Below are 27691 nucleotides of genomic sequence, written 5' to 3'. Positions count from 1 at the left end.
TTATGAATGACTAATGACTATTCCGAAGTATTGCACTAATTCAGTGCCCAGTAGCTGCATTGTACTGCAATGAATAATAATAATTTTAAAAAAATATATAGTTTTATCGTTTTTTCTACACTGTGAAACACACACCCCTAATGACCATGTAGGTCTCTTCTCCATGTTGGAAAAAGGGAAAAAAAGGGAAAATCTGAGCGCAACAAGTTGGAAGCAGAAAGCAATGGCGCAGGTTAAACAAGCGGGTTATTGTTCAGACTCTGAAGCAGTTTAGGGAGGCGGTGGTTTGTAAAAACTCTACGTGGCTGAATGGGAAAAATTTGGAGAAAAGGGGATAAATGACTTGATTGGAGCACAGACTCGATTTGGCTTAAAGGAAAGCAAAAGAGCTTCCTCTGCCACGTAGGAAACCCCACCATTCCTGAGCCAGTGAAGGAGACGGAGGAAAGGAGAGGAAACTGCAACATATTAACGGTAAAGACAAACTGTGGGACCTTTTTCACTTTCTCCTCGCGCCTGCTGCTGCACGTCAGAACAGGCGAACTCTGTGTGTGTGTGTGTGTGTGTGTGTGTGTGGGAAGCTGTCTGCTCGATGTCGCTCTAAGAGCTCCGATCAAAAAAGGTGGCTTTTCCGTACCCCTTAACTTCCAAACGCTCTTTGACAGCTTATTTTATTTTATTTATTTATTTATTTATCTATTTGTTTTTTAACTCGAGTGGTTTATATAATCGGTTGCATTCGTTTGACCATTGAACAGTAAAACGATGTGGTTTGTTTGCGCGAGCGCGAGTGTGTGTGTGTGTGTGTGAGAGAGAATAAAGTGTGAGGCCTGGAGAGATGCAGATATTCTTCATTAAAGGCTGCCATCATGTGCTAATTAAAATAATGAACAGAGTTTCGAGTTAGAATTTTGTTGATCTTTAGTAAACTTCAACCTTTTCATCACAGAAAGGAGAGAGTCATTGTTGTATATGTTTTAAAAAAAAAAAAAAAAAAAGTTAAGATTTAATGCTTTATTGTCCCACAGCAGGGAAGTTTGCAAAAATAATTAAATAAATTAAAATAATATAATAATTTTTCTACATATATCCTTAGACTGCACCCGTTTATTATTATTTTTTTTATTATTTAATTATCATTATTTTTAAAGGAGTTTTGTTATCAGTATTGAAACTTCAAGTAACAACCAGTTGATGCACATTTATTTTTTTTTCTTTATAAAAGCTAAGCTTTTTTTTTTTTTTTTTGCACTTAAATTGCAGGAGAAATACATAGCTAAACCACCACTTACGCAAATCTGCAGCATTCATATAAAATAACCTGCACTGCAAATATAGTAATATGTACAAATAATAAAACCAATCCATTCAAGTCTTTTCATATATAAACCTTTTTTTTTTTTTTGGTCAAATATTACAGTCTTTTCCATTTGTCACAAGATCCCATTTTATTTTTTTTTCTTTCCAGAATACGATCTAGTATCGTAATGGGCCAATAGCAACCCAAAATAAAAATTAAAAAATTATCAAGAGCCATATCTAATTATTATTTGTTAGTGTCGTAGGGTTTTATGGCTCTATTACTAGGTAGTTAGCTAGGTTTATGTATTCTGATATCTTCTGGAACATAATCCTATCATCATTAGAGATATAAACCAGTGTGTATAAAAATGACAGATGAAAATAGCTAATAAACTAATGGCTAACTAACTAATGATAGCCAATCAACTGAATATTCTGTCATCCAGTTGTGTATTTCATGGTCAGCTACAGCTTTATTTATTTTATCTTTATTCATCTTTATTTATTTATTTATTTATCTTTATTATTTTTAAATTATTTTTACACGTTTTTTATTCCGCAGCTTTGCCGCCATGCTACCAACTGCTGTTCTGTGTTTATCACTGGTCTCCATGGTCAGTCCCTCTACATCCCAACAACCCCTGACCTCAGGGGATCCCAAGCAGAAGATCTTTTCATCCAAGAGCCACCCAAGCTGGTCCTTAGGGCTGCAAGTGTACAGAGCTCTTCGTAGTGAAGGCTCTAACATCAACACCCTCATTTCTCCTGTACTGCTTGCCAACTCACTGAGCGCATTGAGTCACATAGCCAAGGGAGCCACAGCCAGGCAGCTCCAGGAGCTCCTGAAGAGCAACAAGGATGAGAAACAAGCTGAGAAATCATCATCCAATCCATTTACATCCATGAGAAATGCAAATGGAACCAGCAACACACTGCATGGTTCCTCAGCTATCTTCTCCAAACAGGTTCCTACACTGGAGAGCAGCTTACTGGAGGAGCTGCAGGCCCAGTTTGAACTGGACCATGTGGCTTTAGGTGCAGGGAATAAACAGGAAGATATGAAGAAGCTCAGTTCATGGGCTAAAAGAGGAATGGGAGGAGTAAAGGAAATGCCACTGAATGAAGGGCCAGATGCTGAAGACGGAGCTCTGATCCTGGCCAGTGCACTACACATTAAAGGTGAGAAAAATGAGGATCTGCCCAGATCGATTTATTTTCCCCAACTTAACTAACTGGAGTTCAAAATATGATTAGGGCCACCCAGTAGACACGTCTGTAATGCTAAACCATTGAAGTAAAATATATATATGAGTAAAAAAAAACTAGCTGACTAGTCAAGAGCAAATAGAAGCTGTGTTCAAAATGGATTTTAATGCATACTGCTCCTGCTAAACCGCGTATGCAGTATGTGAACATATCAGCATTTCCAGTAGGATGAAGACACCTGGACAATGGACCACATGTCTCACAAATACAATCCAGAAATGTAAAGTGTTCTGAAGAAAGCAGCAGTAGCAGCAGCAACCCTACATGTACAACTGTGTGTATTATATTAAGACCCAAATATTCCAAATAACCATTAAAGTACATTTAATTTAATGCTAACTAGTTAAACTAGTTAGATATGTTACTTCTGAATTCACATTTCACATATCCATTCCCAATAAAGGATAAAGCAGTGCTTGACTGAGATAAAGACTAGTGGTGTGTAACTATTAGACAACTTGGATTGATGCATTGATTTAAAAAGTGACAATTGAAGTGAATCGAGCGACAAGGAACAATTGATTATTGTCGAATGCAATTGATTTTAAATTGATTTATCAATAAAAGACAGACAATCTGTGTGTGGACAGTACTAAATAACATTTTTAAGCTATTGTGGAAATGGACAAGGAAGATAATTCAGATAGTACTAGAACTAGTGCTTCTAATGTCATTACCTTTCAGGAACAATGGCTCTACCCCTATTTTGGCTCTACCCCTATTTTTCTATTTTGAACATAAAGATCAGAGGATATTAAATTGTATCCTGTTGCACTGTGATATCGTCAAATATATAATTGTTGCCTTATGAATCTAAATCATATATCATGACGTGACGTATCATACCACAGGAGATTTAATGGTATTTTGAAATATCATATAATTGCGATCAGACAAGATTTTATCATATGGTGTAGAAGCCTTAGCTTGCTTACTTCTCTAATTATTTTTGGATTTGTCACCTAAAGTGAACACATTCACAGAAATAAATGAATCAGTCCATCTGAATTCGGATGTACCTGTGTTCACGTGTAGATCTGATCGAGTCTGATCGATATGTATTGTACAGTACAATGCACACTAATTCATCAAGAAGTGTCCAGGTACTTCATTAATAGCCCAGTGCAAGTTTCCCAATGGTGCATATTGGTTTTTTATGTGTGTAGGATGCAGAAACAAGAGATGGCTTCTCTCGTGTCCTCCTCTGCATAAGGCACATTGATAACACAGTTAGTTTGTTCCTTACAAGAGAGTGTTGGGAATGGGTCCAGTACAGATTGTGCTCATGATGACACTAGACGTAGATTGATTGTGTGCTGGTGCTTGATAAATAGACTACGAACAAGTGCACGTCTGCTCTGTTTGTTTCAGATTTGATTAGTTGTTACAGAATTGCATCTCAGGGGGTTCGTGTTGTATGCAGCTGATTAAAATGTGTACCCACTAAAATCACCAGTGCTAAATTAACTATAATTGAGACAAATTTGCTACAGGTTCATTTTCTAGAAGATTATTCCGCATTAGTGTTTTTTTTTTTTTCTTCTTTTGCGGAATGTAAATGTGTACCTGCAGACATGTGAAAGCCATTTGTATGTCTGTGTAGGTGCCTGTGCCACTATTCCTGTGTGTGTGTGTGTGTGCTCCCTCGGTTGGTCTGCACAGTTGATAACTAATGATACTCCAGTCTATCATGGAGAGCTTATTTATCTTCCTATAGGGGGTGATGTGTCATCCTGAATAATTTAGTAACAAGTGTCCAGATCTCCTTCCCCACGGTGAGCCCTTCTATCCGCACACACTGCGCCGATGCTTTTAGCCCTCACTAGGCATTTGGTGTAGTCTGCATATGTGTTTTGACCTGATTGCTGGGTCACCTGGTTTCAGCCAAGAATTTGAAATGTACTGTATATGTGGCAAATAAATAAGAGGCTTATCTGCAAAAACGCCTCAGTGGTTCGTAGTATGTATCCCATGCTAGGGTGTATTAAACGTACACAAGGCTATAATACTGGAATATTTCTGTAGATCACATTTTAGGAATCATTTTTTTTTGAACAGTATAACAAGTTTAACACAATTTACCATTAATGAGCTTTTTAGCATGTATAATAATTGAAGTATGATTTATGCACTCAGGTTGAAATGACTGCCTAAAACCACCGATGACTGGATTTAAAAGCCTAATTTTACCTTCTTACCTTCCTTCCGTTTCTTTTTCTTGATAACTTTGCAAACGTTGATCCTCCTTTAAACAGACAGATGCGGTCTGAAGTCTGATTGTCTTTTCAATACAATGCACCAGTGAAAATAAGTGATGATTGACTGTGGATTGATAAGTAATCTAATTAATTTCTTTTGTTTCATGTTTCAACATAATTATGTTTTTTTTTTTTTTTGTGCCTCACATGCCACAGGAGTTGGATTGGTCACATTAATTTCGAACTGAAATATACAAATTAGATTAGACAGTAGATTAGGGCACATGAATGAGATTATGAAAATTGACTTGAGCTTGGATTTATAAATTTGACAAGTAAATCATATTATGGCTGGAGGGTCCGATAGTAATTCCTTTACGTGCGTTCACTGTTTCTTTCCCACATCCATCAAAACCATTTTCGTTTTTCTCTTTCGTCATATTTGATCATTGATCATTTTTCTGTTCTTTTTATTATTATTTTTGCTCTGTGTTTGGATAGAAGTATAATTAATGAAATTTTCATCCAGTCCACTCAAGTCCATACAGCATAATATGTGCACATGGGTCTGCTGATATTATATACACCGATCAAGCATAACATTATGCCTAATATTGTGTTGGTCCCCCTTTTGCTGCCAAAACAGCCCTGACCCGTCCTGCACTGTGTATTCTGACACCTTTCTATCAGAACCAGCATTAACTTCTTCAGCAGTTTGAGCAACAGTAGCTCATCTGTTGGATCGGATCACACGGGCCAGCCTTCGCTCCCCACGTGCATCAATGAGCCTTGGCCGCCCATGACCCTGTCGCCGGTTCACCACTGTTCCTTCCTTAGACTAATCTTGATAGATACTGACCACTGCAGACCAGGAACACCCCACAAGAGCTGCAGTTTTGGAGATGCTCTGATCCAGTCGTCTAGCCATCACAATTTGGCCCTTGTCAAACTCGCTCAAATCCTTACACTTGCCCATTTTTCCTGCTTCTAACATCAACTTTAAGGACAAAATGTTCACTTGCTGCCTAATATATCCCACCCACTAACAAGTGCCATGATGAGGAGATCATCAGTGTTACTCACTTCACCACTCAATGGTCAGAATGATATGCCTGATCGGTGTATGTGTATTGTATATGTAGAGTGATGCTCATCACAAATCCAGGCTCCTAAGCTCAATCTTGTTTTAATTTACTGTGAATGTTCTCCGCATGTCTGTGTGAGCTTCCTCCATCTCCCAAAAACATGTAAGTTGTCTGTGCTGAATTGCCCCCAAGTGTGAATGAGTGTCTCAATGTATGTGGTACCCTGCAACAGACTGGCTTCTTATCCGAGTCGAAATCTTCTGCCTTCCTCCGATAGGATTCACTGCGATCCTGATCAGAAAGTAGTTACAAAAGCGCAATGCATGAACAAATTTTGTTTTCTAGTTATCTTTCTAGTTTTCCCCACCTCCATGTGACGGTACTCCTATGTGCTGGCTTTTGAAAACCTTGACAATAGGGAACTTTTCAGATTGTTTGTAAAGGTTAGCAGCATCCTGACTTTGGTGTATCCGGCACAGTTTCAGCCAGCATGATACCCAGTGCAATGTCCTCTGAGCTATAGTGAAGAACGCTCTTTCCAGGTTGTGGCACACAGGTCTGTGTTTTTTTTGTGGTAGCGTTTCCATGTCATGCAAAAAGAACAGTCTGTGGTTGGTCATTTGCAGTCTGGCCTCTTCCTGTGAAAGCAGGCAGAGCTTGGCCATAAATAAAACTACCAGTCTCTCTGGCAACAGCTATAACACTGGCTTCTTCTTCTTCCTCTTCTTCTTCTTCTTCATGCTAACTCGGCTCACCAGGTGAGTATCAGACTCCCAGATGAGTCAAATCAGTTATATTGTATTAGAAATTGTGCTGTAGCCATGGAAGAACAGATTTGTGCTGAAGGTCCCTGTAGTATCCTCAGCTCTCTTGTTCTGGTTTGTCTGTTTCCTCTTCTGCTAATTATCCCTCCCCACTACCGCACGTGCCGATCTTTTACACTGCTGTTGTACGCTTATAAGAGCACTCAAGGACAGAACGGCAAAAAAGAGAAAGGGAGAGAGCGAGGCAGTGGGAACGGACAGACAGAAAGATGGTAGTCCTACCCAGGAGAGAGTCTGTCCACTACAGTTAATTAATTAAGCCTTTGTTCTTCCTCTGTCATATACAAACAGCAATAGAGAAGAAAAAAAGAAAGAATCAACACTACGGAAAAAAAAAACACCCACACACAATAAACATGGAAATAGGAACAAACCCACAAGTGCACACCCGTGTACACTTTAATAAAAGCGTCTCCCAAAGCAGCACGCTGTTCCGTAATCACAGAGTTGATGAGAGAGGAGGAAAATGGCTTACCTCATTTTGTTTTGTCCTTTTTATTTTTCTCCCTGAGCATCGTTTGTGGTCGGATGCTTGGGTTATTTAAAGTGGGAGTGGATTCATGATGCAAAGACTCACAATAGTGGTATTGTTTTTCTGTAGTGTAATTAATGGAAGAGATGTTTCTCTCTGGCCAGGTTCCTCTCCTATTTTCTCCCTCTCCTTTTTCTTTCTCGGTTATACATTAGATGTGACATCACCCAGATAAACATCCAGGTTCGATCGTCTCTTCTGATTCACAGCCAAGACGGCGGTGCTGAAAACTCGCATGGCATTTTAGGCACTCGCATTGCAGAAATCCCCTTTTATTTGTGTTTCAAGCTGCTTCACTACCCATTAATAACCAACGGATACCATGACTTGTTTTGAACCTTTGGAGTACTCAGGTGTCATCGTCTCTATAATCAGTAACCAAGGAGAGCTCCTTCACTTGTTTTCACACGTCTAATTGAAGCCTTCGCATGCCATTGAATCGTACGCTACGTTTGGCAACCATCCCATAGACACGTACGGGTTCCCTCAAACACAGGGTCAGGTGTATTTCCATAATGCCTAGCTTAGAGCAAGTCCTCTAGGGGTTTACCCAACAAAGCTTCTTTGTTTAATGGATTCCACCCAGACATCACTTTCTAATCTCTCCAAAGAATTCGAGATTCGGACTAGTCCAACTAGTGTCTGAGGTGATTGTGCTCCCGTCTAGTCGTCATACGGTAAACATTTCGCCTTTGAAAGTAACAGATGATTTTTTTTCCCCTTTAAGAGTTGAATATGAGACAGAATACAAAGCAACTGTCATTATTATTGCTCACATAACTCTGTATTAAAAAGTAGTAATGAAGAGAAATGGGTGGCAAAGTAGCACGTAGCACTAAAGTAATGGAAAGTTAAAGATCCGGCAGTGACGAACTGCTTCCTACAGAGCCAGCTCGCATCAGGCTTTAAATCACCCTCATGTCTACATAAAGAAGACAGACTTCATACTCAGTCCTAACAGCCAGTGACTGCTAATGAAGACTGTTTCATCTAATCCCATAAGCAGACCAGAGTGTATTTGATGTAGTGGGTTACAATAATGGGGTGAAATGCTGTAACCCCACATTGTGTGAAGCTGTCATCCCATTATAGTAATAATGGATATTTCTTTCGTCTCTCTCTCTCTCTCTCTCTCTCTCTCTCTCTCTCTCTCTCTAGTCTTTTTCTTTCTAGGCCGTGTCGCAAATACACACACCTTTCTGTGGCTAATTCAACAGGGAGAAAAGACTAGTGAAAAAAGCACATGTGACTATAATTCTGCTAATAGTCTCTTTATCGAATCCCATCTTTGTTATAGAACGTAATGGGTTTAATGGACTGCAATAATATGTCCTGTGCCACCCCTCCCTCATGTGCGCAGCCTCTTTTCTCTCTCTCGCTATTGCCTTGTCTTAATTTCATCTCTCTCTTTTTTTCTCTCACTGTGTCCCTAATGTAGTTTTGTACGATTTCGGTCTAATAGGATCTAATCTGTCAAGTTCCTAGTGGAAGCTGGCTTTGTTATGGGCTCATTCGGTGGCACAAAACAAGATTGGCTGATGTTCTTTTCTACTTTCTGTTAATGGCTCTAAAGAACCGTTAACTCTGTGTGTTTGTGTGTGTATGTGTGTGTGTGAGATATACCTGACTGTATTACATGCATGTTCTTAGATGGAATATGAATGCAACTTGTTTTCTTTCTCTCTATTTTTCCTCAGGGTTTGGGGATCATGGCTTTGACAAAGAAAATGAAGACCGGCGAAGGTTTTTGGGCACCAAGTACACCAAAGTGCATATGATGCACAGAGCAGGTAATTGTTTTTTTTGTTTGTTTTCTTATTACTTAGTCTGCAGCACTTTTTTTGTACTCGTTTGAAGTCAACTACCTGATCTGGTTCTTTCATAACCGTGACTGTGGGATTTGGTTATATCATAAAAGCAGTCTACAAGCAGCTACGTCATTTCCGTCAATACATCCCAGAACTAACATGGCAGAAATGCTGCCAAAAAGCCCAAATTTAAATGCTGCCCCAATAGGTCTACATTTTTAAAAAAATAAGCAAACTTATGCGATGAACAAATTATTCTATTAATGCAAATTACTGCGGAGAGGTGAGGTATGCGATATATATTTGTCCGTTATACAATCTATAACATGAAGGTAAATCATATTAAGCCAATTTCCAGACAATCTATTTCATGTCCCCTCAGTGAACTTAATCTACATGGCTATTAGTTTCCTACTAGGCAAAAGCCTGAGTACTCTGCTTGAAACCATTTATGCTTTTCCATGCTTTAAACTGTGTCGAATGTAAGCAGCTAATAAGCATGTCCTGCTCAAAGAATTTCAATTCATATAGAAATTAATCTACAATGAAATGGCCACCCAAAAGAATAGAAATACAATGCTGGAGGGCCAGAGTCTAGCACAGTTTGGTGATTTTTTTTTTTTTCCTGCTCCAAATCACCTACTAAATCAGCTTGTGTCCCTGAGCAAATATGCCGGATTTGGAAGAATAGATTTGGAAAAATATGTTGAAAATGTTCTAGCTGAAACCAAACACACACACACACACAAAAAAAAAAAAAAATTCAGCAAGCAAAGCAAGCAAACATTTGATTTTGATGTTGCCATATATTTAATAAATAAATAAATAAATTAAAAAGATTAAGGTTATTAAAATAGATAAATAGCTAAAAAAAGGTTGAGGTGATTTAGGTTAATTAGCTTAATGCTACATTGAAAATCATTTCATCTTTAAGTGAAGTCAAAGTATTGAAATGCTTTTGTCTTGGTTTTTCCTCTGAAGCTCAGCCCACAGGTTTTCAGTGTCAGGGGACTGGGATGGCCACGTTTGGTATTGAAACATATCGTATGAATTTGTACACAAGGTTTTGATTGACCCTCTGGACGATCTAACAATGGCCCAGTTGTAGCTTCTGGGCAGAAGTAGTCAGATTTACAATCTCTTAGTATCATATCCTTCTTTTTACACTGAACCCAGCTGTTTTTTCTCTATTTTCTCTTCCACTTTTCTCTTTTATTTATTCACTCAGGTGAATTTATCTCAAGCACAATTGAAAACACACTTTAATGAAATTTCCTAAGCCTATTCATAGATGTTTGTTAAATATTTTGTCTTAGATTCAATGTATTTATATAAAATATAGCATTTTTCTCATTATTTGCTTAAGCTAATTAACCACAAGGACATTTCTATCATATCCTTTTCTTTCTTTCTTTCTTTCTTTCTTTCTTTCTTTCTTTCTTTCTTTCTTTCTTTCTTTCTTTCTTTCTTTCTTTCTTTCTTTCTTTCTTTCTTTCTTTCTTTCTTTCTTTCTTTCTTTCTTTCTTTCTTTCTTTCTTTACCAGTATGTGTGTGTATATGTGTGTCCTATTTATATATGGTTTCACTGGCACAGAATGAATTTCAATAAAAATAACTAAATCCATGTCAGTGCTTCTGAACACAACAATGTTCACCAGGCCCTGGCTGATTTAAGATGCCATTAACAGTGTCCGATGGATTATATCTACTGCCGATGGACATCAAGTTGCTGATGCCGGATTGATTTTTTCTGAATGCCAGGAAGATGTGCTGTCACAGCTCGAAGGTGCACAATAGTAAAGTGTACTGACTGATGATGCGGTAAACCCTCTCTCTTCATTTTCCTTTGTTGCTGCACTTAACAGTTGATTCTGACTGCCGGCTTGCTCTGATTGGCTGCAGCGGAATAGCGTGCCTGCGCTCCAAGTGATTTGAACTTTAGCAGTGCGGCTGCTATATCAGATAGTATCAGAGTGTCAATAAATTTGGTGACTGGTGAAAGGTTTTTGATTATTTAAAGATGGCTATGTGGGATGGACATGTGGGATTATTTTATATTTTATGTGATCTCCCACAGACCTCTGTTCTCTATGTGCATATGTCTGCAGGCATGTACCGTCACTATGAGGACATAGAGAATATGGTGCAGGTGTTGGAGCTGGGTCTGTGGGGTGGAAAGGCCAGCATGGTACTTCTGTTGCCTTTCCATGTGGAGAGTTTGGCCAGGCTGGAGCGCATGATGACACTTGAGCAGCTGGAGAAATGGCTGGGGAAACTGAGCAGCATGAGCATGGCATTGTCTCTGCCCAGGGTCAATATCAGCAGCACACTCAGCCTACAGGTACTGCACCATCTGATTGCACATAAAAAAATAAGTGGCACACATTACCAGAGTGTCTCATTTATTTTATATAGGCTTACTGTTTAAATGCCTTTATTCACTCCCTCTTTATGCACAGGAGCAAGCCTACAGTTGTACAGATATATATTTGTACTAGTGCTGCTTCATTTTTCAGTTTATTTTGCTGACAAAACTGCCCGTCATGCACTGTGTATTCTGACACCTTTCTATCAGAACCAGCATTAACTTCTTCAGCAATTTGAGCAACAGTAGCTCGTCTGTTGGATCGGATCACACAGGGCAGACTTCACTCCCCACGTGCATCAATGAGCCTTGGCCGCCCATGACCCTGTCGCCGGTTCACCACTGTTCCTTCCTTGGACCACTTTTGATAGATACTGACCACTGCAGACCGGGAACACCCCACAAGAGCTGCAGTTTTAAAAATGATCTGATCCAGTGGTCTAGCCATCACAATTTGGCCCTTGACAAACTCGCTCAAATCCTTACACATTTTCCTGCTTCTAACACAACAACTTTGAGGACAAAATGTTCACTTGCTGCCTAATATATCCCATCCACTAACAGGTGCCATGATGAGGAGATCATCAGTCTTATTCACTTCACCTGTTAATGTTCATAATGTTATGCCTAATCGGTGTACATATTTGCATTTTTAATTAAAGCATCAATACATAAATTTTAAACTAATACAAATGAAAAAAAATCCACAACCTATTGAACTTGATAGACAGCCTGAGCTACTCCCAAACACTGCCATGCTTAAATAAACAAATAGCACTTCACTGAGAACTGAGCTCAGAGAAAAGAAAAGTGGAAATAACACTTCAGAAACGTGGAATTGGTGCAGGGCTGAAAAACCAGATTAACAAGTTCATGTAATATATAATGCTGCATTCCACTTTCCAACTAAGTGGTAATTCGTCGGTCAGAATTATGTAATTTTTCGTTGACCTTGTTTTTTTGTTTTTAAGCAGTAAGTTAGCTGTATGACTGTGATGATTGATGTACTTCTCAATCATTGAACTGTATACAGTAGGTAACATTTTAGGTTTAACAAGCAAATATATCTGTATCTTGATTAATCTAAAGCTAATACTTGTATGTACAGTACAGTAAGTCTTTCAGTGTTTGTTTCAAATGCTGTGAGTCGCCATCCTTGATTTGCTGTTGCTCCATCAACAGGGAAGGAATTTGGAGTTTAGAAGAATACCACAAGTTGACCTCTTCGCTGTAATGGCATTTCATGTCCTGAAAGACATTTATTCTGTTGAGAAAGAATGCTTCACCAAGTTGCACAAAAACAGTAAAATCACCATCTATAGCAAGTAGTGCCTTTATTTAGAAGAACTATTGTTTGTACTGCCAGCAATAGTTTAAGCATTTTGTGGATATTGAGCATGCATCTTCATGCATTTTTATCTGTTACTATGTTACCTGAAACCTTAACAAAAATGTCACTGTCACAATAGTGGAGCTGAGACAGATTGTTGATCATGCAGTTTTAATAAGACAATGGTTAAAATTGACAGAATCATCATCAAAATAACAGGCATAGGTCAGGTGATCTAGCAAGAGCAAGTCTAGTGAATCAGAAAGCTCAATCAATAAACAAAGCCTTGGTAAAGACTGGTAGAATCACACAGAATGTAAGTCAGAGTAAACCAGTGTTTATAAATGAGGACATGAGTGTGCAGTCTGGGAAACAGAGCCCAGTGCTGACGTGTTTGTAGGCTGTGGTGAATCTTGGGAGTTGGAGTTGGAAATGTCTCTGACAACCTGACTGATGTCATGTAAGCCAGCAGAGATAATAGGTTAAAGTTATATTTGATGGCTTACAATCTTAACTTAGCTAAAAGTGGTCCTTTAAACTAAAGGCATAATGAGTACTGAATTGCAGCATCATGTTGCGTCACCCCAATAGGAAGCATATAAACAACTTGGATCGTGATGTGTTCAAAAATACAAGGCTGTCCATGTCAGAAATGATGCAAGTCACTTGTCCTTAGGCAATGACGAAAAACGAAAAACAAATACGAAACAACAGCCACGATACCCATTTTGAAACTAGTTGTTTGTCTGCCCCTGCAGATATTTAGCATATCAGGACTGATCAAATAACTCCACAGGGCCTAGTGATTCTCCTTTAATTCAAAGTTAAATAGCGTATTCATCTTTATCCTCTTCGCTGACAATTTTGCTTGAGCAGCTTTGGCATCAACAGCTATGTCTTTGCAGTCTCTGTATATTGATATCTGCTCTTCTCAGGGGTTTTGGCTTAGTTGCTGAGTGATAATGCATAACGCTGTCGCTGTTGCCCTCTTCACAGCATTTCTTTTTACACACTATTGGATCCAACACTCTCTCCGACCCTGTTTTCTCTTCTGCTTCCGCTCTCCAGAATTGCTCTTTATACCGGGAAACACTAGCAGGTCCCCTGGCACCCCCCTGGTTTTGTGCCAGCACTCTCACAGGCTCAAGTAAAGCCTGGGCAAATGTATGAACCACCAGCTGCTCCAGGCCGGGGATAGAGAGGCCAAAGCGGGTCAGATGCCCAGCCAGTGGCACCTTGGCCAGCCCTGCTCTGGGGAGGAGCCTGGGCCCTGACAGCAGAGAGTGGTATAGCTTCAGGGATGAGCGTATGGCTCTCTCTATAGCTTATTAGACACTACAGCTTGGACAGGTTTGCTGTGGTCTGACAGTTTTGGATTGCAGTTTTGCTTCTTAGTTTGTGCCAGCAAGTGTATGTCAGTACACCTGGCTGGTCTTTGTGTAGTTTTCTCTTTCTGCCATCTTTTCTTACCAAGAAAAACTTTTCTCTCACTCTGAGAATAAACTGATTAATTCTCCACTGCCTAACTTCTCTCTTCCCCCACATCTTTACTTCTTTCTGTCTGTCTAACCCCATTCCTTTTCCACTCCCCTTCATCCATTCCTTTCTGTCATCTCTCTGTCTGTGCATCTTTTTTTTCCCTCCTCCTCTCCACCTGACCCTAGCTCATCTATCTCCTGCTCTAGGCCTGCCCAGTCCTCCCACTCGTTCTCCCTCTCCCTCCTTTCATTCATCACTTCATTTTTCCACCTCAGATTTTTCATCTGCCCTCGTGCCGTCTCTCGGCCCTTCCTGGACTGGGTGCTGTTCTTTTTCGGTGGGCACATCTTCAGTATTTCTCTCTTCCACAGTGACTGAGTCCTCTCTGTATTCTCAAAGCTCCTCAGCTGCTTCTTTGTTGTTAGCTTTTATTTTTTTTCTTCCTCTCTCTCTCTCTCTCTCTCTCTCTCTCTTCATCCTCATAATCCTCATCATTATGGCTTCTTGCTTTTGTTCTGTAACACTCACATCTTCATCTGGTTCTTCACACCTCTTTGTTTCAAAGCTAGACAGCCACTCACCTGTAACCTTTTTATTTTCTATACCACTGGGGTCAAAGTCCAGTTTATTTTCTGTCTTTGTCAAGCTGAGCACACGACACAGTGTACTGCACTGCAAAACAGCGCACCATCAGATCCAGAGCTGCTCATATGGCCTGATTACAGCCCTGTTGGATCTCCTCCTTGTTTACCCCCAGAGCTAGAAGCCTCTGGGCCTGCTCCAGCAATCTGGATCCCAACAGCAGCACAAACTCTCACTGCCCCTTCTTCAGCCCTTCCACCTGGTCAGAAGCAGCTGAAGCTAGGATTTGTGTGTTGCCATAATCCAAACACAAATTAGCCAATACAGATGCAGTGGCTGGACTGTGACTTAGGGGATGTGAAAAACTGTGAATAAAGAGGAAGTTGTGGGTTTTTGGGTAGACCTCTGGACTTATAACAGTGCTGAAGAAATCCAACCAAAACTATGCAACCTTTAGTCTGAAGATCTGGAAGTAATTGCCCCTGCATTGCAGCCTATAGGTCAGATGGGATTAAATGATGTGTATTTTCATCTTACAGCATCTGTGGAGAAAGAGAGTGAAGGTGGTGCATTTTGTTTTAGAGAGAATAATGGAGCAGAGAACAGGGGGGTTAGGGGTACAAGGACAACGGTGACATGACAACATGACAGGTACAGATTAAAGTGAACGACGCTATTCCCTCAGCGCTTGCTAGGCTGAATGGATTCTCTAGTGTAGAACATCATATCATTAAACACTGTAATTCAGGGTGAGAAATACAAGCTGTGTCAGATGTCCACTGGCTGCTGCTGTCATGTTTGAGTGTTCATACCTGGCCTAAAGTACAAGATTCTGACATTAACCTGAGCATGGAGAGGCAGTCCTGAAGGAATCAAGGGCTCTACTGGAGAAAAAAAAAAGCCCCACAGGCTGAACTTTTCTGCTGTGCTTCACCCGCACCCACACACACAGATGTGTGAGATGTGTGATGTTTTCATAAGTGATACCCCAGCACATGAAGAAAGGGCCAAGCATCCCCTCTTGACAACATGACATGAATAGAGCTGTATTACTTTCTTTGACAAGATTCCCTTCTGCTTCTGCTGCTCTCTCTCTGTATCTTTCCTGCACTTCTGCCTTGGCCTTTCTATTTTATGGTCTGTCTCTCTATTTCTCTATCTCTTTTTGAGTATTTGAGGGAATATTACAGCAGGCCAGAGGCTCTGTTAACCCTCCACCCTCCCACTGACGGTGAAGTGATATTGCCTTGTGTTGCCTCCTCTCTCTCTTTCCCACCGCCTTCCCAGTGGCTATTGAAAGTACTCACCCACTTTCTTTTTTTTCTTTTTTTTTTAAAAAAAAACCTCATAGCCTAGAGAGCCTAACTGCAGAGAAATAATTTTCCCACTTTTCAAGTGAAGTACAGCTTGAAATGAAGGAGAAAATGGGGGAAAAGTTGCATTAGGATTCAGTCCTCCTTTAGAATGGACTCTTCCTATGGGATTATTTCACCAACCTCACCTTGTCCAGGACAGGTCATATTTCGAAACTAAATCATGAAGCAAGCAGAAGACTAATCAGCGATGGTTTCAGGTCAGTAGGTCTAAGTGAGTTGCACATTTTGCTGGCTCAGACTCTTTGCAAATCCACAACTATGGTCCTGTGGTGTGATCCCATAAAACAAAGATATTACATGGGCAAATTTGCCTTGAGTCACATTTTAAGTATGCAGAACCACCAGACATGTGGTATAAGTGTTTGTGTTTTGGTACATTGGAAAAAATGTTGCTCTCTATGTAAATGCAAACCAGTTCATTTACCCAAAGTGCACTCTCATTGTTGAGGCAGCATTAAGCTTTAAGCAACCGACTCATCAACAGGGAATGAGGCTCTAGAGTGAAGAAAACCTAATCCAGTAGAGAGGTTTAAATATAGGTGATTTTTAGGAGTGTTATGATATACTCCTGTTTACAATTTGATTCAGTTCATGATACTGGCTTCACAATCCAATTCAGTTTGATTTACAAATTTAAATCAAGAAAAAGTATTACTGAAAACACTGTACTCGATATATCTTTATTGTATTCATCTTCACCCTATTAAACAAAATGTTTTTTTTAAAAAAATCCTACAAATTGAGGTTTAATATTGTAATAATGTAAAGTGTACTACAGGTTTTAAAAATAAATTATAATAAATTAATTCTCCAAAATTTTCATGGAATAAACAAAGTCTCAAACCTGAGAAAAAAGTGAGCTCCTTAGCAGCCCTGAGGTGCCGTTTCAACAGGAAATCGGGTTATAAAGTTAGATAAAAGACTTGACTTACGCAACCGCTCTCTCTCTATCCGACACAGTAGATCACAGAGCCGCCGAGCTGGTGCCGAAAGCTAATGAAGGGTTCTTCATAACCACCCTATAACTGTTTAGCGTATAACGCATGTTGATCACTGTGATCCGGAGCTGTCGGTCACTTCACAAGTGAGATGATTTCCAGTTGAGTCACAGGTGCTCCAGAAACTAATCATGTGACCTCTCTATATATTTGAACTCTGTGGGTTGCTCAGATCTAGTGTTCAAACGGTGCAACTGCATCAGATGTATAATAAATAGAATGCTGATATCGCACTGTTCCACACAATGCACCATTTCACTGTGTATCATTACCCCACTAGTGCCTTCACATCAAGAACTACAGAGCTGTGCAGTTATTCAGGACTAGATGTTACAGGACAAGGTCCTGTTTGGTGTTAACATGGCAGTCCAAGTACTGTGGAATAACAGAAGTCATGAACATTGTACAAAAGTTTACATAATTTCAGCACACCTCAAACATGATGTATGTAACAGTAGCAGTGAGGTAGTGTGAATATGTCGAGAAAACCAAAGGCATGTTAGCAGAATGTGTTATAGGGCAGTAAATAGGCATATTAGGAAATGGGCATAAAACACAAGTACTGGTGCAGTATATCAGAGGATTCTGACAGAATGAAATTGTAATGTGTGATAATATGAGGCAGGAGGATAAAAGCAGGGTGATATTTATTAGGGCCAATCCACAAGTCATCATCATGATCTGTAGCTAAGCTCATGGAACAGGCAAATAACATTAAACAGGGACAATCCTTCATCATAAATGAGGGAAACAGGCGAGTATCAAAGCCGAACACCATACACAGGACTAGAAATAGAAAACAAGGCATGGATGTGGAAAGATGAGAAAGAAAGGCATGGTAAGACTTTGTATCTAGACAATGACGCGCTAATCAAGGACTGAACTGAAAACAGGTGCATACTTTAAGGAACAGACTATGACAGGACCGAACCGGGCCAAATATAGGCATATCAAAACCAGTCCTCATTGTGCTCCGAACTGCATTGTGGTGAGAAGAGGAGGAGAAATTTGTGACCGGATTATATAGAACGACGGGAATATCAGCAAGAGTGCAAACAAAAAGACTAGTGCACTATAAATATCAGACGCATAGAGATGTTTGTATTGCTGACAATGGAGCTTTCAAAGAATAACGTCACGAGCTTTATGAACATGACACTATCGATGCAAAAACGCAAGCAAAACAACCAAAAAAGTCACAATTTCTAGGTTCTTGTCCTTCAGTATATCAGGAAATATTACTAGAAGCTCAAGTGACAATGGAGTGATCAAAGTTCTGCTGCAAAACCCTCTCATGCTCCCTGCCTCAGTGTCTCTCTCTCTCTCTCTCTCTCTCTCGCTCCTCTTCTCCATGATTGGGTTGAGCTGTGCAAACACACCCTCCATCTCTACGCGTTAATAGTGTTTACACCCCCGTCTTTCAGTTTGCCTCAGAGTTCCAACCATCATCGTAGGCTGCTGACGCATACTCGCTCCTGGTTCTTGCTGTTCTCACTTCCTCTGTCACGCTCGCTGCCTCCCCCCTGTTCTCGTGGCTCAGTCAAGGAGACGCTGTATCCGGATTCCTGTGCAGTGTTACACAGTTGCCATGTTAGCACTCACATCCCAGGCCTGGTCTGACCCAAATAGGGGTGCTGTGCAGTATACATGGATAGTGGGAGGTGAAACGGGGCAAGGAGGATGAAAAAAATGAACAAGTAGGATGTGGTAGAGGGGGGAAGTGAGAGACAGAGGAGGGTAAAAATAGCCAAGACGGATGGCAGCAGAGCAGCAGGACTGCACTTAAGGAGCAGTTATTGCCGCCTGTTAACAGCTAACAAGTCTGAGGCTGGGTTTCCCTAACGAGGAAGAGGGGTCGCGAGGTTACAGTCTTGTCTGATTTCTAGCAGCCAGACACACACAAACACAACCAGACCGACTCTGAACTGAAAAGTAGCTGCGTACATGTAGAAATCCACACAGCACAGTGCCAAGGCTCAGAATGTCAGTGCAGGGCTGTAATTGGTAAGTGTGGGCTCTGTTTTTGTGCCAAAGAAAAAAAAGAAAAAAAAAAAAACAGAAGTCAAGCAAACACACTGAGTAGGTCATGTAAAGTAGTGCACATCTGTCAGGCTAGTACCCAGTGCCTTCGAATGAAGGTTAGAGCCTCAACCTTTGGTTGCACCACAACAAAGCAACATACTATTTTTCTAAAGCATATGTAGATTATTTATATTCCATTCTGTTCAATATCTACGGTTTAATCTGCTTATCAGTGATGTACAGCAGGCTCATAGAGCTGCTGTCAGTGCCTCTGTACGAGCCTGTGTGGGAGAGTAATTTGCTGACTAACGCCATGTAAAAGACAACGATCAGTCCATATGTAGTAATCCATTATGCTGCAGAGGAGGAAGCTGTGCAGGACTGACACAAACAACCTTACAATCCTAATTCCCTTTTCAGCAGCCAGGTACCCTCACTAAGCACTCATGATTTTTCATGAGCTGATAAACGTCGTAAAGTTGGCCTAGCGGAACAAGATGTGAGAGGGATAAATAAATAAGTGATGGTGGAACCCAGAAGAGAGATGTGTGTGTGTGAGAGAGAGAGACAGAGAGAGAGCGAGAGAGAGAGCTAGGGCCAACGCGAATAAGACATGAATGACAAAGAACCTGGAATAATCTCAGAGGCGGGTTTTAGGAAAGGCTGCTTAGAAGCTGTAAGGCTGAATAAAACATATGGTTTGAGGTAGGAAAACACACTAATGCTCAAGCTCCTGTGCTGCGGTGTCATGACTTGATGACGCATAGAAACACAGTAGCCAACCCACATCCTGTGGCATGCTCATCCATTATTCTTGCATGGTAGGTTTTTGTCATTTTAGACAGAAGTTGACAGTGATCTATAACAGTATGCTGCTACTGTAATATGGACATGGGTAGTTTCTCAGATGTGCAATGGGAGAAAAAAATCAGAGAAACTAACAACCTTTATTTAATCAAAAGAACAAACCAAGGGAAATGGGAATGAAAGAAAAGATTTGTGCTGTGAGATGTTTGATTTCCACCCAGTGAAAGGCATTAGACCGGAACCATGTTTAGTCAGGTTCCTTCTATCTGTTTCTCACCTCCATCTTGCTTTTGTTTTTTACACCTCCTTCACTGTCCCTTCATCCGCCAGTCACGTTTAGTGCATTAGCAAGCAGTCTGGGGTGACGCATTACTGCGTGACACATCACACACTTTCTGCATTTATTTCAAGAAAACCATGGCCCTGTAGTGCCACATTCATCTGACAGCTCTTCCCTCATTCTGTCTTCTTCTCCCTCCCACTGAGCTCATCTAGCGAACTCTCAGTCTTCCCAAACTGTCTGAGATATCAAACTTCCTGCACCTCAGCCAGGTTTTACCACCTCCCTTAGGACTGCACTTATAAAGGCACAGTCTGTCCAAAATAAAAATTAATCTGTTGTTCTAAACATACCTATTTGTTCCTGACTGAGGTGAGACAGTTGTCTCTAGAACGAGATTTCCAGGTTTGAACATTGCTTCTTAAACACAGAATTATTAATTAATTAATAATTAATTTACACCATATACTGTATGGCCAAATGGATGTGGACACCTGACAAGCACACCCATAACTTCCTCTGTTGCCACCCAATTGGAAGCACACAATTGTCTAAAATGTCTGTTTGTATGCTTTAGCATTAAGAATTTCTACACACTGGAACTAAGGAGCTGAAACCTGGTGCTCCTATGCACAAGTTAAGCACCATGAAGGGTTTACCAACCCTAAGGAGGAAGAGCAAGAGTGTCCTGCACAATCCTGACCTCAACTCCATTGAACACTTTTGGGGATGAACTTATACACCGAATGAATGAGCACAAATCCCCACAGCCACACCCCGAAATCTAGCAGAAAGCCTTCCCAGAAGAGTAAAGGTTATTATAACTGAAAAAGGTGATTCAGTCTGGAAAGGGATGTTTAACAAGCTCATATGAGTAGTGCATATGTCCACAGCTGAACTTATCAGCCTTACAATGTAGCATAAAAGCATGACATAATAGTCTTGGGAATTTGTGTGATTTTCAGCCATGGGAGAGACTGCAGGACAGGGGGCTTTGTGCTTTCTGGTTTCTCTGCAATGTGACAAGCTGCATTTATTTATTTAAACTTGATCAGAAAGAGATAAAGGAGACTGGTGAGGGAATGTAAGTAATGTAAGTGGTAACAGGAACTAACTTGTCTCATGGATGTTCCACAAAATTAACTCTAAATAGTTGGCACTCATGTATCATGTGTCAATAACTAAATCATTGAAATAGTTGGTAAATCCCTGTGGCATCAAACACAGGATGTGAGGTCATCAGAAAATAATCAAAGTCTTCGGAGTTATAACAGCAATTCTGCTTCGCGCCAGGCCTCATCACACCATTGCTTCCTGTTTTCCTATGACAGCATGTCTTGTCCTGTTGCATTCCTTACTTATTATACTTCTCTGGATGCTGAGAGCAATGTGTCCGTAGTATATTCTTCTTGTCTGAAGTGCTAGGTACACACACACATACATTTTCTTCTGGCGTATTTGTTTCTTATCGCTGCCAAGTTTTTTCTCATTCTCGCTCTCTTCTTTTTATTTTCTGTTTTAAATTAGTGAAAAACATCACCTTTAATTTCTACCTGACTTCTACTTCCTGCACTCTGGCCATTTTAAGTCCATTAGCACTAACATAAATGCAAAAGCGAATTTTTGCGAAATTGCTGAGGCTGACACTTGCAACACTGCAGTAGAAAATACTACATAACATGACAAATAACATATCAAATAAGAGCTTCGTGCTTGAATGCCCTTTTAAGCTGAACTAGCATCCACTTAACTGGCCTTGAATTGGGCGAAATTATATAGTGTTGGCATCAAGTGGTTGAAAACTAATGGCTACGTAATGCTGGTAGTGCTAGAACAGGCTTTTTTGTTGTCAGTAGCCTGCAGTGAATGTGTACATTTCTCACATTTCTCAGTCTCAGACATTGTGGGAAGTCTGGCTCTGATCCATCACCATCACTAGACCCCTAATGTTCTCTGTGGCGGCAGCGAACACTCTACATTTCAGCAGTGATTGTTTTAAAGAAAATTAAGTGAATCTTCTCTACTTCTGCATCCCACAAAATGAAAAGTCGTATTTATAGAATCTGGCATAACACAAGCTGGGGAATATGTGGTAATGTTGTACATAATAGTTCCTGGCAACCGCATTGTTGTAGCAAAAAGACACATAGTCGAGGTCTTCCTGGGCCAAGATTAGAGTGCAGGAGAGAAAATCAGCCCACAAAAGAACCCTTTCATCTTCCTGAGAAAGTTGCAGAAAAGTATCTGAGAGTATAAAATTGGAGGAACTAGGTGACTTTACACCAGTTACTTCTTGAGTAAGAAGGACAGAGCTTAGACGGAGGTTGAGGCGAGGACAAGGAAAGGTGGACGGGTTGAAAGAATGTCGTTCGGATGACATGCCGGTTAAAGTGAGAAAAGGCAAGTGTGAGAAATGAGCAGTGCATGAGAAAAGGGAGGATGCAATGAGAGCAATAGGGCAGATGAGGGATGAGGATGCTACAGAGGTGGTCGAGGCACAGACGGAGACAGTGATGAAGTGGAGGGAGGAAGAATAATAGATGAGGACAATAAAAGTGCATTAGAGTGGTGCTCTGTGTGTGTGTGTGTGTGTGTGTGTGTGTGTGTGTGTGTGTGTGTGTGTGTGTGTGAGAGAGAGAGAGAAGTTGTGGACTTGTGGTGGGTTGTACATGTCCATGTTACACAGGTGACAAGGATTGTCACTGCCTTTTCCGTCCTTTCTCTCATTATCAGCTTTTCTCTCCTGGGATAATGCAAGCACAGATATATCTGCTTCATTTAAATCACCATGGTAGAGCTGCTAATCCCAGCTCCAGTGTTCTTATTAAGATGTGAAATGAATACATATCTGTACATGTACAGCAAGCCATAACCATAGGAACTATACTGGACAACAGAAACATGACCCGAGTTCAAGTAACACATTTGGACCACAGCGAACTTAATTCATCAAGTCAGCACCTTATCCTGGTCAAGGTTAATGAGAATCCTGGAACTTTGGGAGAGAGGAAGGAATCTGAATGGAATGCTTGTCCATCAGTGTGCACTACACACGCACATTCACACCTAGCATTGCCGGTCCACCTACCTACCTTTGGTGGAAACCGGAAGGCTAGAGGTACCTGATATGGGCATCGAGGAAAGCTTGAAACTCAAGCTCTGGATTGAACCCATGGACAGACCCTGGAGCTCAAAGAGGCAATGCTGCACCACAGTGCCACCCAATTCCACACCACAGAGAGGGCTAATCTTCCATATAGTGTCCCGCAATCCCTCTCTCTGTGTGGGCTGTGGCTTCTAATGGATCTCATCTGCAGGAATATAAACTACCTGTCACGCGGCTTCTTTCTGTTGAATTCATATCAGAAAGGAAAACAAAGCAGGGCTGAGGTCAGAGGGATCATTTTTAAATTATTCATAAGCAACTCTTCCCCTGCAGCCGTCTTCAACCGCTGTTGCCCAGTTTGAATTGTAGGCTGCCATCAAGGGCATCTGTCGCACTTTCAGAGATACGAGAGACAATATAAAAGAAAGAGAACAAATCTTTGAAATGTCATTGATTTATTATATAACTGAGTGTATGTATTTTCATTTGCTCATTTCATCTGTCTGGAGAATTGTGTGTTTTTATATTAAACCATTTACTGTCATGAGGGGCATAAATGTTTCATCTTTAGAATTACCCCTTGGCTGATGCGTTAGCTGCTTTTTAAATTAAATTTTCTTTGCATAATTGATACGGACCATTTTGTGTGCACTCTGTAGTCTTTTAGTGCTGAGTAATTTAGAGCTTTTGATTTGTCTTTCACTAAGGCTTACATGAGCTGATCTCTTCCTCTGTCTTTGTTTCCTTTGTTCTCTGTCTGTATTGTTCATTTCTTCAGAAACAGTTAGCCGCACTGGGCGTGGTTGACGCCTGGGACCGGAAAGTGGCGGATTTCTCGGGTCTCGGGAAGGGGAAGATTCATCTGGGTGACGTCCTTCATTGGGCATCCCTGGAACTGGTGTCCAATTCAGGCAGTAAGGACAGCGAAGAGGACGAAGAGCATGTGGAGAAACCCAAAGTTTTCTACGCAGACCATTCCTTTATTATCCTGGTGAAGGATAACAGCACTGGAGCTCTGCTGATGTTGGGTGCACTGGATCTAGCAGACGGACCTGCACTGCATGATGAGCTATAGACGGTGGATGACGTATGGATACTTACTCCATAAAATGGCCCATCAAAGAAAATGCCAGGGGTGTCCAGTATTATCCGAAAAGGGCGCAGGTTTTCATTCCAACCAAGCAGAAACCACACCCGAGTCTATTTAAAACCAAAATCAACTGATTGAACAGGTGCAATCAGATGTGGCTCCTGCTTGATTAGAAGGATAACCTGCCCCCACACCAGGCCTTCATTGAATAAGACTGTACACCCCTTGATCTAAGCCATTTGTCCAGTGACACTGTATATACATATATATTTAAATAACGGCATGTGATGAGTGAGTAATTATAGGTCCAATTTTACAGTTCTGTAAGTGGCAAAAAAACACAAGACACTATTAAGGGTCAGCAGAAGCTCGTATTATTTCTAACACCTATCGAGCTCCATTAAATGTGCAAAGAAGAGCTAATGGAAGGTGTAAAACGATTTATTAGAGCTTAGAAAATCTAGCCGAACAATTTCACCCAGGCTGAACCTGGAACTCATTCCATTATTGTAACAAACGGGCTCACCATGAGCGCACACCAGGCATTCACACACTGATGGCCCCCCTGAGAGATTAATCCTTTCACACTTGTGAAATATTCAGTGGATTGTTCTCAGATCTCTCTGCGATAGTGTCGCTTTTACTTATATTCATATTGGCAACCTGACACTCCTCTCATTTTAACACTCAGAGATCTAAAGACACACTCTACAAGGCAACGTGATCTTTCCTACTAACAACAATACCCAACACTTGTAGTCCCAAAGTTGGCTAGAGTTTCTGAGCCCAAGCCGAGGGGTGCGTTTACTTTGTCACCACACACCACTTGCCAACTAAATGATCTGACAATTGCACTGAACTTTGACGTGGGATGGGTTTGCGCTCTCTCGCGCTCTCTTACGCTCTCTCTCTCTCTCTTTCACTCTCTGTCTCTAAGTTGTTGCCCAATAGATTAGGAGCTGCAGGGGGTCAAGCTCTAAGCTGGCATACCGAGTCCCACTCCAGGAGCAGTCCCCTGGGAGAAAGATTGCTCAACCAGGCTGTTATTGATGGGATCTGCTTAATACTAATGACGCTAATGACTCGAGACCACTGTCAACACCGCAGGCAGACGATAAACCTTTAATCTTTTAATGCCTCCTTGGATCAATGGAGGCTGTGCCCTTGTGACACCGTTGTCCATTTAGAGTGGTTAGGAATTACATTTAAAATGCTGTTTGTATGTGTGTGTTTGTTGTGTAATGTATTTTAATGTATTTTTTATCTTATAATTAAATAAATTTGCTTTGTTGTGTATAACCAAGATGCTACTAAACTATTGGTGTCACTGCATTGGTAATCTACTGTATGGCAATGGTTTACAAGATGTTTTGATAGAAAATTATATTATCCAAAATCATGAAATGGATTAATTTATGGTTACATAAAAGTGTAGACTTGAGTCTACATTTAAAGTGTCCTTAAATAAACCTTTAAATAGTTCAAGAGACAGCTGGGCTGTAGTCTAATAGCATGCAGTAATGCTAAATCTGGCAAAAAATCTAAATAAAAAAAAAATATATATATATATATATATATATATATATATATATATATATATATATATATCATGAATTAGAAGGGCTCTTAGAACTCTATTACCCTTAAAAGTATCCATCAGTGAGCTTTAACAGTTTTATTATTATTTTTTTTTTTTCAATTACTTTCAGATGCATCTGTGCATTTTCTGGAAGCGCACATGCTTTTGAAATGACATTATTCTTTCTGAAGGCAAGAAGTGTTTGTTACTTTTGGATAATGGTTCCTCTCTCGGGGGTTCTGAAAGTATAAATGTGTAATACATTTGTCCACGTCTAGAGGAAACATCAAGGATTCAGCCTGGAGGTAAGCCTGTTCCTCTCAGCCTGCTACAACATCCCTGAGATAGCTGTCTAGAATCCTGCAGCAGTTCCCTAAACTAAATACATTAAGTCTTTTTGCATATTGAACATTATCCAGTGTGTCTTTACAAAGGCACAAACGATTGATGTAGGCTATGAGTAATAATTTGGATCTAGTTAGCCATGATAAGCATACAGAGAGTAGACAATATATTCACACAAGGTATAGCAGAGAGCTCCTGGGTGCAGGTGTGTGTGTGTGTGTGCGTGCGTGGGGGGAAATGAGGCGAAACACATTTGGGGGCTTATTCGGAGAGCCTGCGGCTGTGCAGTGAGTGTGCATCAGTTCTGCTCATTTCTGCATTAGCACCGTCGCTGACTCACCTTCCCATTCTATCCAAATCACACAGAGCCCTTCACCCCCCTCTCGCTACACACATACACACACACACACCCCTACAATCAGATCTAACCTCTTCCACCTACCACTGCTCTGACTGATGTTACTTGATTGTACTTTAGTGTTTTCATTCTAAAGCCAATAATAATTACCTTAAACAAAGCGTTTAACTCAAACTAATAACAAACCAGCTCTCACCTCCATCTTATTTGGCTTATTTAACAATGTTTATTATACACAAATACAACTGGACAATTCCATGCAGATGTCAATAAACATGATTCCCGTCAGTATGTTATGTATAATAATATATATAATATATAATAAGTAATAAACCTGCAGTTGAGTGACGTCATAAGAAAATAATAAATTGTAGGGCAGTAACAGGTCGATTATGGGATAAGAGAGTTTTAGCACAGCATTTTGCCAATCGTTGCAATTTTTAGAACAATTGTATCACACATTTTATTTTTAGCATATCTGTGATACAAGCTTGTACTTCTTTATTTGAATCATAGTAGCAATAAACAGTCTTTATGGAAAGCTTCATTTACCAATGTTTATATTTTCATATGATTTACACTTGTTTATTATAGATGTAAATACAGTGAGAATTTGCCATACATGTCCCCGTGAGTTACCTGTGAGGACAAACCTGTGATTTCATGCAGCTGGCACTACAGAAATGTAATTACCATCTTCTGACCATTTAGCTTCAAGAATTCATCAACAAACTACTATAAGTACAAACTACTATAACAGACAAACTACAGTAAGCAGGGTATCAAATATTCATGGTTAAAAGGTAAAATGCTGCAAAAGTTGGATGGAAAGACATAAAAATAAAAAATAAAAAACATTTCATTAAATCATTTATTGTATACCTCCCATGAACAGAAGTATCCTATTTTAACATCTTAACATTTCAGTCTGTCATTTTAACCACTACTCTATCCTCAGC

At 40.3% G+C, this 27691-nt stretch overlaps 1 protein-coding gene across 1 annotated transcript; it reads left to right on the top strand.

Annotated features, from left to right (window-relative positions):
• Positions 1-176: 176 nt before the first annotated feature.
• On the top strand, positions 177-25730 carry serpinh2 (serine (or cysteine) peptidase inhibitor, clade H, member 2). The gene is made up of 5 exons (XM_058395957.1): positions 177-474; positions 1865-2481; positions 8905-8997; positions 11124-11356; positions 24139-25730. The coding sequence occupies exons 2-5, from the start codon at positions 1875-1877 to the stop codon at positions 24433-24435; spliced, it is 1230 nt and encodes a 409-aa protein (XP_058251940.1). The 5' UTR covers positions 177-474; positions 1865-1874; the 3' UTR covers positions 24436-25730.
• Positions 25731-27691: the final 1961 nt, after the last annotated feature.

Source organism: Hemibagrus wyckioides, linkage group LG07 (genome assembly GCF_019097595.1).
Source record: "Hemibagrus wyckioides isolate EC202008001 linkage group LG07, SWU_Hwy_1.0, whole genome shotgun sequence".
Classification (NCBI taxonomy): Eukaryota; Metazoa; Chordata; class Actinopteri; order Siluriformes; family Bagridae; genus Hemibagrus; species Hemibagrus wyckioides.
The sequence above is the reverse complement of the archived record's forward strand: the minus strand, read 5'-3'. Positions and strand labels throughout refer to the sequence as shown.